Below are 12,045 nucleotides of genomic sequence, written 5' to 3'. Positions count from 1 at the left end.
TAACACATGAGGAGAGTGTTTATTGAGGCACTTCTGTTGCGCAAACAGAGGAGTGGCCCCCTGCTGGCCATTGCAAAAACGCACATTACAGGATTCACTTTCCCAATGGAGGATTTGCTTCTTTTATGTACAGTTGAAAATCAACCTTAAGCTATAGCTAGGCATTAATCATTAATTAGAACATCTACAGTAATCTTGTACTCGTAAACTAATAGTGAGGAAACTAGTGACTGTAATTGTATCACTGTTAGGCTTTCATTTTTTTTGATAAAGAAAAAAAATAACAGGCATGATCATTAAATGATCCTGAGAAACAATGTCCAATGATTGTTAATATGAGTTTTTAGGGCCATTCAAAATCACTTCTCAAGTATCCAGGGATATTACCTCTTAAGCCTCTCTTTGGAGAAATCCCCAGCTGAAGAGCAGTGAGGTTTATGATAGGAGAAATATTCTGCAGAAAAACAAAACAAAACTAGTGTTCAGCTGCCAAGTGTTTCCAACATCATGAACAAACTAACACTCAGTTTGCTGAATCAGATGCTTTACACCAGATTTGGAGCCATCACACTTTCAAGCTTGTCTGACTATCAGCTCCTGTGATGCAACAAGTATGAGTGTGTGTGAGAGCCAGTCGTAATTGCCAAGCCCTTGGGTTTCAGGTCACAGTCATGATCTTACCAAAGTCTTTTTTTAGAATATTTATTATATAATTGAATGTATCTGGTGTTACTCAGTATATAAATAGCGATGCAATAGCGATGATGGTTATGATGGTCAGAGACAGGCCGCTCAATGGTCTCTTCCGAAGCTAAAGCCAAAATACAGCAGTGGCATGAATCTGCTTTATTGTGTACATTTAAGCATCGGTTAAAATGGGAAGTTAAACGGGATAACTATTTTCCTTCTCTGCCACTTCCTTACCCTTTTGGCTCAGTGCTGTGACATCACCTGTGGGGGAGGGACAAAGTGAAATTTCCTTAGAATGGAGGACAGCAGAGTTGAGGCAGAAGCAGCAACAAATGCTTTGAGTGTGCTGAAAAAGACATTAAAAGGAGAAAAAAGCAAGAAAGGAAGAAGCTAGAGACTGGTTTCCTGGTTATTCGTGACAGTGCTTGTGGCCATGACAATGACGATGATGAGGCGGTTAAAGTACAGTGCGAAACCCCGAGTCACACCACATTTCGTTCTTGCATGCATTTAATGTAACACAAATGCCTCGGTGGTCAGCTTCATCAGTCGCTGTTTGCTTTTGTCCCACTGACACCACAACGGCGACAGAGCCGGGTCTGCTCCTTTAAACGAGCCTTTGCGCATAGCCTTCGAATCACCACAACTGCATCAGTGCTGGCTAGGTTGCCTAGCAACTGGACAGCACAAAGATCCCTGAAGAAAACCTCTTCCTCTGTATAAAACACAAGCTCGTGTGATTCTCCGATTGTGGTGTGCGCGTGTTGCCAATTTCCCAGTGTTTATGTTACTAATACGGGAAAAAAAAAAAGATGTTGAAGAGGGATGAAATAAATAAATAAATTCGACGTGCGTGTTTCCATGCCGTGGGTGCGCGCGCGAGTGTGCCCGCATGCATGACTTGTGTGTGGGTGAGCGCCTTCGTGCGTAAGTGCGCGTGTTTCAGAAATGTGGCAAAGTGGAAGAAACGCACGGAAACGCACCGGCACACACTTCCAGCATCCTAATGGGCTTCAGAGAGACAATTCAGCGCATGAACAGCCTGTCGCTAAGGAATTCACCTTAGGTGTCCCCCTCCCTCCTCACCCCTTAGTAGGATATTTTATTTTATTTTAAAAGCAGAGATCCAAAAAGAAAAGAAAAGGAAAAACAGAAAGAAAACACAGGAGACGAGATTCCCTCATCATATCTCTTTGGTCATTGGTTCGGTGTTTCCAGGAGAAGACCACCGGACCCTAATAACGTATTCAAACGCCATTTAACGCCGGGCAGCGGAGGCAAGTGGACTTTTCAAATAGGTTTGCGTCTTTAACATGTAGGCTAATCCGACGTTGTGACACATTGCATTTGGCGTATCGGGGGGGCCATCCATATTTCTCGGCATCTAATTTTTTTTCTCCACCAGAGGAGTGATATAGCCTGCTCTGACGTCTGCATCAGATATTACCCAGTGCTTTTTCAATGTGCATTTTCCCCTCAGTGACTTTGCGCTGATCTACATCATCATCAGCAGCAGCAGCAACAACAGAGGGGGAAGACAAAAAAAAAAGAAAAGAAGCGGGGGAATGAAGATTTAATTTTTTTCTTTTCTTTTCTTTCTTTTTTTTGTAATACAAACCCACCGCTCCCCTCCAGACGACGAGCGTTTCCAAGCTCAAACAAATATCTTTTAACAACATCACGTTGTGGAATAGTCTGGCGCCAGAGCATCGCTGGAACCATGCCTCATCTGCAGATTTGGACTGGGAAATTTCATCCACCAATTTGATCGTCAAGAGGCTGCTGCTCAGTCACTCATGCCCGTGTTTGTTTGGTTTGTGTTTTTTTAAGGGGGAAGAACACTTGTCATCACTTTTTAAAAGTATTAGGTATGCCGTTTTTTGAGCAAGATGTCTGATCTTCTGGTGTTGGTCGAGGGGCTCTGTGACCTGCACGGATTTCCATAGCCGGGGAAGAAGCAGCGGGGGCCAATTACCAGATTTTTTCTTTCTTTTCTTTTTCTTTTTACCCCCATCCCTAAAGCACATTTTAATGAAGACATCGCATGCATAGATGTAGGCTAGTTTATTCGGCATTTTTAAAAGGCAATTATCTTTTGATTGCCGATTTTTACTTTGTGCATTTTCGGGAGGACCACTGGACCGGTTGGATTATAGGAACTATATAGAAGGATTTGTGGAGATGTTGGGTCGCCAAGAAGATAAATTATGTGGAATTTTCTCTGCTCTGGCGGCTTTGTCCTTCGTATGCTTTGTTCAAAGGTAAGAAAATGTCGCTTGGAAGAAAAAGAAGAAAAGAAATTACGAACTGTCACACCCGTAGACGTGATTACCGGTCAATAAAAGGCTCAGATGTGGCAAATCGCATTAACGGGGTACCCAGGCCTACTTATTAGGGGCATTGCTGCCGATATATGCCCTATTAGACGGCGCTTTGGCGCGCGCGAGCGTAAAAACATGCGCGTGCACAACCAGAAGCCCATTGTGAAACGTAACCTACTCCCGATATCAAAATGGGGATATACATGTGTGTGTGTGTGTTGTCTGGGGAGACTGTGTAAAATGACAGCCCTGAGTAGGCACTGTAGGCTTCAGCGATGATTAAGCGATACAATCAATCAGCCGATCATCGATTGATTACGCTGTTCTAAGCAGCTGTCCGCAGCTGTGAACTACAGCACTGTACCCAGCAAGCAAGACCCTTTTAATTTTCAACGTCAACTAATGTTCGTATTCATACTGCTGTCGCCCACTTGCTCCTTTTTGTATATTTATATACGTGTTTCAATCTGATTTTGAGAAGGAATCCTGGCGGGTTGTCATCCTCTGCTGCTCTCCACATAGATGACAGGGTAGCCCTTTAACGTTGCAACGTTTTTTTTTTTTTTAAATTCATGTGCCATGGCTTTTAAATGTTTACACCATTGCCAAATTACTGCACAAGACTTCATGGATAACGTCTCAGTGTCAGTCTCCTGATCAGTTCCGTAGTTGTTTTGATCTTAGAGGAACTGATGTAGCTTTCATCCCTTGTGGCCTACTCCTTTTTCATGGTCTGCAGCAACCTACAGCTCCCCTTATGAGAGTGAAATGCTCACTGAGAACACTGGGCTGCACCTTTTGACATCTGATCCCATTACAATAGTCTGGCCCAAGCAAATGAAAGGGTTTGATTTTTGCAGATTCCCTCATGATGCTGTCAGGTGTCAAACCCTCCGGACCTGCAACTGCCCAGGTTGATGAACAGCTGCACTGCCTATGAGCTAATTGAACAGTGATTCCCTGACTGAGCTGTGGGCAGTAGTGCTCCTGCCATACCAAGGGAGCAATTTACCCCCCCCCCCCCCCCCCACCCCCCTTCTCACACGCACGCATGCACACCCTCCCTCTACACTTATTCAGCACCCTCCTTGTAATAGGGAACCTCAGCTGGAGAGCTGCTCTCTGCTAGGTGATGCAGGTCATGGCACCAATGTTATAGATGCCACTCAGACTAGAGTGGACTATGCAGTTCCTCCTGGGAGAGGTGGTCCGTCTCCAGGCTCAGACTGATGAGGCCCGTGCTTCTGACGGCACGATGGGAGGCTTTTTGCTAAACACACGCCACTGAATCACGCTGGGCTTTTAGCTGATGGCGAGCCAAAGAAACTGTGACGTTGTTACACTTAACACCATTGTTTCTGAAGGACTGGCATCAATATAAAACGTTCGACAGGTGCACCATCATTGCACCTTCTCAACCGATTTGATGAATATGCTGTAGGTGGGGCAGAGGGGGATAATGCACAATGCAAAGCACGTTTTTCAAGCATTTCCAGTTATAATACAAACATGGGATTGTTTTAACATTTTATCAGGTGCACCTCAGAGTAACACAGAAAAAAAAAGCATCCGCATGGGTTTAATTCTTTGCAGTGCTATTTTTTTTGCGTTTTGATTAAATCTGGAGTCTGGTAGTGAAATAATGTTTACTTTGAAGGACGTGGGATGCACGCGTGGATGGGATTATTTGTATGCGAGGTGTTGTTTAACATCCAAAGTCCCCTTCTGCCCTTTTGCTAACACCTCATCAGGGCTTCCTTTTCATATGTCACATTTGAAAAGGAATATAGAGTATGTGCAGCACAGTTTTCAGGCTACTATCACCCAGTAGGTGTGCTGTAGAGATGCATAATGTTTGTGATAAAAGTATTGGACACTTCTGCTTCTGCTGCTTAAAAATGCCTCTTGGATTTTCACCTCCCCTCCAGCTCCTCCATTGGAAGCGCCGGCATGTCTGTGGCCAAGACCACCGTGGACAAGTTGCTGAAGGGATATGACATCCGTTTAAGGCCTGATTTTGGAGGTACGTGTCACGATTACATCTGTTTATGGGGCTCGGGCTCTGCTGTCGAGGGTCTTAACAATTCAAGGTTTGGTCATGATGATATCTACGAGTCATCCCTAAGCCGAGAGCTGCCGAAGAGTTGGCCTGTGGCAAAAAAAAAAAGAAAAAAAAAAAGATGGGGATGAGCTTTGAAGTGACTGCTACCATGTCATTACTATGCATCTATCCACATAATCGAAGATGGCTGCTCCTCCAGAAGTAGGGCATACATGGAGACGAGCCGTCAAACGCTTTGTCTTTTAAAATCTGGCAGACTGAATGCGCCGATTTTCAATACTTTTCTGAATGCACTTCTGATTAGAGATGTTTTATGGCCTCTGCGTTGCACATTACGCCATACATTTGGCCCATTAACTTTTACTGGAAATTATGCATTTGCTCATTACAATAATGTTTGCTTTTATGATTCTTTAAAGTATACAACACGGAGGACAACTCGTTCTTGTTTGCTACGTAGAGTGATTGTTTTACTGAAGCTATTTAACTAAAGCAGAAGTAAAGCAGTATGAACATAGCTGGACAAGCTATATTAATTTGTTGGTACTTTAATAGGTAATTCGTTGGGTCTCTTTTGTGTAAAATGAAGGAAAAAAAATTCGATAAGAATTAAAGCTTTTCCTTTGCAAATGTACTTACAGTGTACAGGATGAAAAGCCTGTGGTTGGTTTCCTTTTGACATTTAAGTTATTGAGATAACATAAAGTTAACATTTCCAGCTGTGGCAGTGTTGCTTTTGTTTTGCTGTAAAAATGTTCAGGGTTGTAGATTTGATTGAATTTCATTTCAAATGTAAACAGACATACATTTGCATACATTTAGGAGGCGTATTTGGCTGATAGTGGTTTTCTTTAACATATATGATCTAAATTACGCTTATCAAATAGATGCACACTGTTCACCAGTACCTTTTTTTAAATATGCTGCAGGCTGCAGCTTGTCAGCCCTGTGACTACACTACACTTGATGAGAATGAGAGCAAGCAGTGAAAAACATATAGCAGGTGTGCCTCCTCATATAACCTTCGTCTGGTTGGCTGCTCTGATGAAGGCTTATGTGCCAAGATGTGTTAGGCTGATGTTAGCTATTGCAACAAACAAACAAAAAAAAAGAAAAGAAAAGAAAAAAAAAAAATATATATATTAAATATGCTATGTTATAGTTGAGGTTAGGTCTTTGTTCTGTGTTTTGGAGTGCTGCCATTCTAGAGTTGTTTCAAAGACTCAGTGAAAGGAAATAAGACAAAGCAGCAACGAAATGCCATTTTCACTTTGCTTCCGACTGTTGAAACAAGCTCGTTATGCCTAGCAGTAGTTTTGGACATTGCACATTTCATTTTAGTTTTGCAGCCAATTTCAGTTGGGATATTATCACCCAGCAAGACCCAGCCCCGTTTGACGATATTAAATATCACTCAAATACAAACAAATGTTTCAAAGTCAATGTTTCTGCAACAGATTCACACATTCCTCGGCCCCATTTATGTAGCGCCATAGCTGTGTAGCTGGTGCTTGCAAATGCCAAGTCTATTGTGTTTTCTCTCTGGCGTTTTAATTTGTGCTTTCATGACAGTTGGCAGCAATTTGAAGAGTGTTTCGGGTCTGAACTCATCCTTATTGTCCCGCTCACCAGCAACAGTTTTGTAGCTCACCAGTTCCGCCATTCAAAGCAGACAAAAGAATTAAATGTGACCAAGAACTGTTGAATCTGTGTAACGTTTTTCCTGTTGTTAAAGGTCAGAAAAGACAAAAAAAGCTGGATTCGGCATGCCGAATTGGCAAGCGAGCAACAATCACTTTACTTCGCCTAAATGACTTACATAATATATAAAAACACAATGCCATAATTCCCATCGCATATCTCTTGTGGGTGAATTACCAAAGTATGTATTAAATATCAGAATATAATCAGGAATTTTGTGCATAGATTTTGAATAAAAATAAAGGTTTCTGTTCCAAAATGTTCAATGTTAAGAAGATATAGGCAGCGTTTTGTGTTATGTGGATGATTTCATTTTTGTGCATCTGAGAAATCAGCAATGTTTTATATTAATAAACAAATGGATGAACACTGCAGCATCCTCTTTTATCTCTATATCACCATCAATTCAAGTAAATGCATTGATTTCTGGTTCGACATTAAATGATATTAAATATCTATATTGATATTGATTGCCTAAAGATTTGTTAGTCACAGGCTGCTATTCTGTAGCAAGCTGCGAATGTGTTGGAGTAAGTAGAGCAAGTTTTAAGGAGTGAGTATCCCAGGCAGGGAGTAGCTGTGCTTTACCCTCGGGCCAGAGAGCTGTAGTCCATCATGTCTTGATATTTCCAACATCACTCAGCTGCTTCTGCTGTGCTACTGCTGCTGATGACCTTCAGCACTGGAGATTCAAGAAGGAGGATTTTAATTTGGCACAATGCAGGACAGTGAGTGTGATTGCTATCGGCCTGGCCAACACCCATATTAGAAGTAAAGATCAGCCCAGAGGTGTATGTTGGTGGAAAAAGCTCATGCACTGAGTGGTCAGAAACAGGACGATGATGCGTGATATTATTCAGATCGTTTATTTAAATGGAAAGTCCACTCTGCAGTCATTCCATTTGAACAGTGCTCTCCTCTTCCCATTGATCTGTGAACCGACTGGAATTCAAGATAATAGCTCAACAGTCCCAAATGACTTCTATACTATGATGATATTGGTTGAATTACTATTACTGTTTTTCAATTTTGCAGAAAAAACAGTTTGATTAGTGATCTCTTGCAAAAAGGGTGTGCGTGTCTTCTCTTTGGATTGTAGTCCTCGGTTGTAACCGCCTGACAAACCGCCCATGGTAACAGTGCTGATTTTTCGATCGCAATTCTGAATGATGCATTACATTGATTTAAATTCAGCCAGCGCATTGCAGACCTGGTAAGGAAAGAATCATTTTTTAAGTACAGCAATATTTTTTTAAACACATTTGCTCTTTTTGAATCAGTTGTGTTTTCATACCAATGCAATTGCTGCTACTCAATCCAGGACCTGATTGTACGGAAATCTGTGTCTTGTATTAAAAAAAACAAAACACTCACAAGTTACCAAAGAATGGACGGTTGGTTGATTGTGTCGCTGCTCAGCTGCATTTCACAGCGTCTGCCACCAGTACTTTCTTATTTGCTGCATTGATGCTGATGAGGTCTATCTTTTCCCACTTAATGTTGAATTATAAAGAAATAAGGATGAAACATAGCTTTAATGACATTAAATGATTCTAACTTGCTTGAACTAAGCAGCAAATGGTGCATTCAAATGCTTTTCTTAAAATCTGCTCATTCCATGAGAACTTTCCAGCATACTGAAAAGTGTCGTGTGGACTTGTTTAGTCGGGCTCATAGGTGTGTTGTTCATGTAAGGCAGATGACTCACAGTGATGTATGACAGTGTCTTACAATTAATCGGAAAATAGTGGATTTTGGGAATATGCCCAATTTGGGGATACTAGTAAATCTGCAAAGAGAATAAAAGCTTGAACACATACTAAATGGAAAATAGGACACACTAATGAGACTATAGATTTTAAAAGTTCACAGACATTGTAGGGAGTAAGAGCAACCACTGCAGCAGTAAAGCTTTATTAGTTATTGGAGCACAGTGATGCTGGTCATGTGTTTAATGATATTTTCTAAAACTGGTTGGTCTTTATCATGATTCAGTGATGATGATGCACCTTCTGTTGGGGGTAGTCCCTGTCTTTGATTTCATAGAAAGTGCTAATATTTGTTGGGAAATTCAAGGTAACTGCAAAAATACTAGAAATAGTCATGGAGGGCTTTGGTTGACTATATATGTTTTGGGTTATTACATTTGAAAGAGATGTATGTTATCATAAGAATGAGGGGGTTTAAAAGAAATCTTTTCTTCTATTCATAATGAAATAAAGAAATATTGGAAATTGAATATTTTTTTCCACTTTCATATTTAACCACAGGAACAAGAATCAGATCCAGAACATGTAACATTTACACTCGTCTACTGTTCCACAACCATCCCATTTGACAAATCTGATAAATGATTTATTACTCTGTCGAGAGGAGGAGCAGGGGCTGTGGATGCACATGCATTTATTTTTCAAATCCATAAGCCGGTTAAGCTTGTTGAATTGTTACAATTACCTAAGATGATTTGCAGTGCCAGACTTCATCTTAATATACAGATAGTAATTTCTTTGTCTAGTACATGTTATTATGAGTGATCAGTTGATCTTTGAGAGTCTTAAGTCTTTCTCAGGTGACAGTGCATCTAGCGTCTATGTTTTCACTCTTTCAGAGTAGCTTGTAACATCAAAATCTACACAAGAAGGAGAACCAAAATGGCTCCAAAGCAGCCTCACTGGCAAAGCATTCTGTAGACAGATATGCTTCCTTAAGCTGGCAATATTTTATCATTGCAGGTTTTGTTCGGGTGCAACCACTCAACACATGCCAGTCGTATGCTACAGAATGCCAACACTCTTGAAACTGGCTGCATGTTATCAAGCAAATCAAAGAATAATCTCGCAGACTGGAACTCTGAGCCAGTGGAGTGAAGTAACTCATCAGTAAGATCACCTGCTGGGGAAAACAGACAGTTGACTCTCCATGGCACATGGTTGGCTGCTCTTGACCAAGTGTTTGACAGTAAGCCCCATTTTTCAGTGAACACGGGAAGCTCTGCTGCAAGGTATTCCTCATGCGCCTCTGCACCTTGACAGCATTTTGATTATATAGGTTACAATGGCAAAGCCCCTTGGAAACCTGGGGCAGGTGCTGAAGAGCCAAAGAGTCTGTGTCATGCCTGAAAAAAGGCAATAGATCAGGTACCTAGTAAATAATCCCAGTGGACTTGTAACTGGTAAAGGTTCATTGTAGAAAATTGCAGCTATCAAGGAGACCACTGGTCTCAAGATACTTTTTGGGCGCAAGGTATTTTTGCACATGGTAAAGTTTTGAGATTTTTTTTCCCCTACAGTTGACCCCACAATACTACCAGGTTCACAAAGAAATGAAGTATAAGTAGGGCCCAGAGCACTTACAGAACCGATTGCTTTACATTCAGTATACCTGCTAGATTATTATCATAAGCTGTAGACATCATTTTAAAAACAAAGGTCAGCATGTCTAAGAACAGACATTCATGCTATGGTGTGTAAAATATCTGAGTATGAGAACATTCAATGTATACTGTGCATAATGTACTATGCAAAAACCTTGTGGGTGCAATATAGATGCAAATATGGTCCAGAATGGTTACACCTCTCTTGCATCTAATGACAAGTGTCAAATTTCTATCTGAAAGAGCCCGGGAGGTGCCAGACTCTATCTGCACTCTCTGCTCGACATCTCTCACATTTTGCCAGCGGTGGCAGCACCAGTCCGACAACAATGTATCTGGTACCATGACTGTTGTCAGACATTAGACTTAAAAGGTCACAGTGATGAAGATTAATTTTGGTTATCAGCATCTATACTGAGACCTGTGCTGGTTACCATTTTGAATGTATTGAATATATCACCCAGTTGACTGAATTAGCAAACTAGGTAGCGAGTTAGCGAGCAGAGCTACCTGTCAAGCAGAAGACCATTGAATCCTCCAATCACTTTCTGCTGGCTGCAACAATGTTAAGACAGCAATAGACCACTTCCTTATTGCAGCCTTTTCATGTACACATTTTGATCTCCAGAACTTCTTCTCTTTAGTTGTCCTTTTAGAAAACATGATTTCATTGCTATGAAATCCTGATGGTTTGGTCTGTTTTGGATGGAAGTCTTATCAATGACATGTTCAAGGTCCAGTCAAAAAGACCTAGAGAATGGTTGATGACTTTCTGGCAACCACCAGTCACAAGGGTTCTGCATCAAAAATGTCTCTGTAATTGCTTTGGTCCCTACTAGACTTGTGCGATATGTCTGCCTTGCTGCTGCAGACAAAACATTTCTCTGTTTCTGGTTTTCACATTTCACAGCTAGTTTCACTACTGCCTTGAGAGTAATTAGTGAGAGTTTGCAGACAAGTGAGGACTTCCTTACAAACTGCAGGCAACCGTGGCAATCTGCTAGTGACCAAAGCAATTGGATCTCTGTTTTCTGTGATGCACTATATACCACTTTGTGACTGGTATCACTTCACTACCCCTGGTAACCTCTACCAAGCACTCAGCAGTCAACATTTTTTTCCTAATGACCCGTGATTGACAGGGGACCACCAACCAATTTCTAGGTATTCATGATGGGAGCTTTAGCAATCAATTTTACAGCAATTGCCATCAGCCCCTTGCCAACCAACTTGGGAACACACCTTCTTCCCTTCCCACCAGAGGTTGCCAGATGATCACTGACTGGTCTTTAGGCCCATGTGACTGAAGCCTTAGTTTTTTCTCTGCATCTAAGATTTTCTTTTAGAAAACAACTCAACAGCTTTTTTTGTAAGCTAAGACTCTAATTTTAAAAGACAAGTTTGACCAAAGCAAATAAATGCCAAGTAATGTAACTAACTTTAGCTATGTAGTGAATTCGCAAACAGCTAGTGCAGGGGCTGTAAAGCTTTCTGTCAAGCCAAAACTGAGAAACTTCTGCATCCATCTTCAGGGCATCGAACTCTCTGTGGTTTCTAAGAATTTTATTCTCACAAACATGTGTTCTGTCTGATTTTCATTATCTTTCCTTCTGTGATTTCATTGCGATGCTCAGCATGTTAATATATTCCAGTTTTTTGCCCCTCGCACTCGCAATGATCCCTTGCCCCCACAACGCCTTTCCGCTATTCAGTGCATGAGCTAGATCGCCCCCTGTTGCTGACAGGCAGGCGCTATATAGATCAGTCTGGCATATTACTTTCATTAAAGATCCAGTGGGTATATACACCTTTTTCCTGTTTGTGATTTCATTTCTTTGTCTAATTTGTCGCTGTTACAAATTCTGCAAAATTGCACATCTTCCTTGTTGATTTTATAT

At 41.3% G+C, this 12,045-nt stretch overlaps 1 protein-coding gene across 2 annotated transcripts in view; it reads left to right on the top strand.

The window, feature by feature from the left end:
• Positions 1-1,622: 1,622 nt before the first annotated feature.
• gabrb4 (gamma-aminobutyric acid type A receptor subunit beta4) overlaps positions 1,623-12,045 on the top strand; it is a 57,876-nt gene continuing 47,453 nt past the window's right edge. The window contains exons 1-2 of one of the 2 annotated variants that reach the window (XM_006799467.3): positions 1,623-2,951; positions 4,940-5,034. In XM_006799467.3, coding sequence (XP_006799530.1) covers positions 2,872-2,951; positions 4,940-5,034 — 175 coding nt within the window. In that variant the 5' untranslated portion in view covers positions 1,623-2,871. The remainder of the gene's footprint in view (positions 2,952-4,939; positions 5,035-12,045) is intronic. The other variant, XM_006799466.3, reaches the window with a different exon arrangement.

The sequence above is a fragment of the Neolamprologus brichardi genome, chromosome 10, assembly GCF_056152115.1.
Source record: "Neolamprologus brichardi isolate AB-2024 chromosome 10, ASM5615211v1, whole genome shotgun sequence".
Classification (NCBI taxonomy): domain Eukaryota; kingdom Metazoa; phylum Chordata; class Actinopteri; order Cichliformes; family Cichlidae; genus Neolamprologus; species Neolamprologus brichardi.
This window is presented reverse-complemented; position numbering and strand designations above follow the sequence as displayed.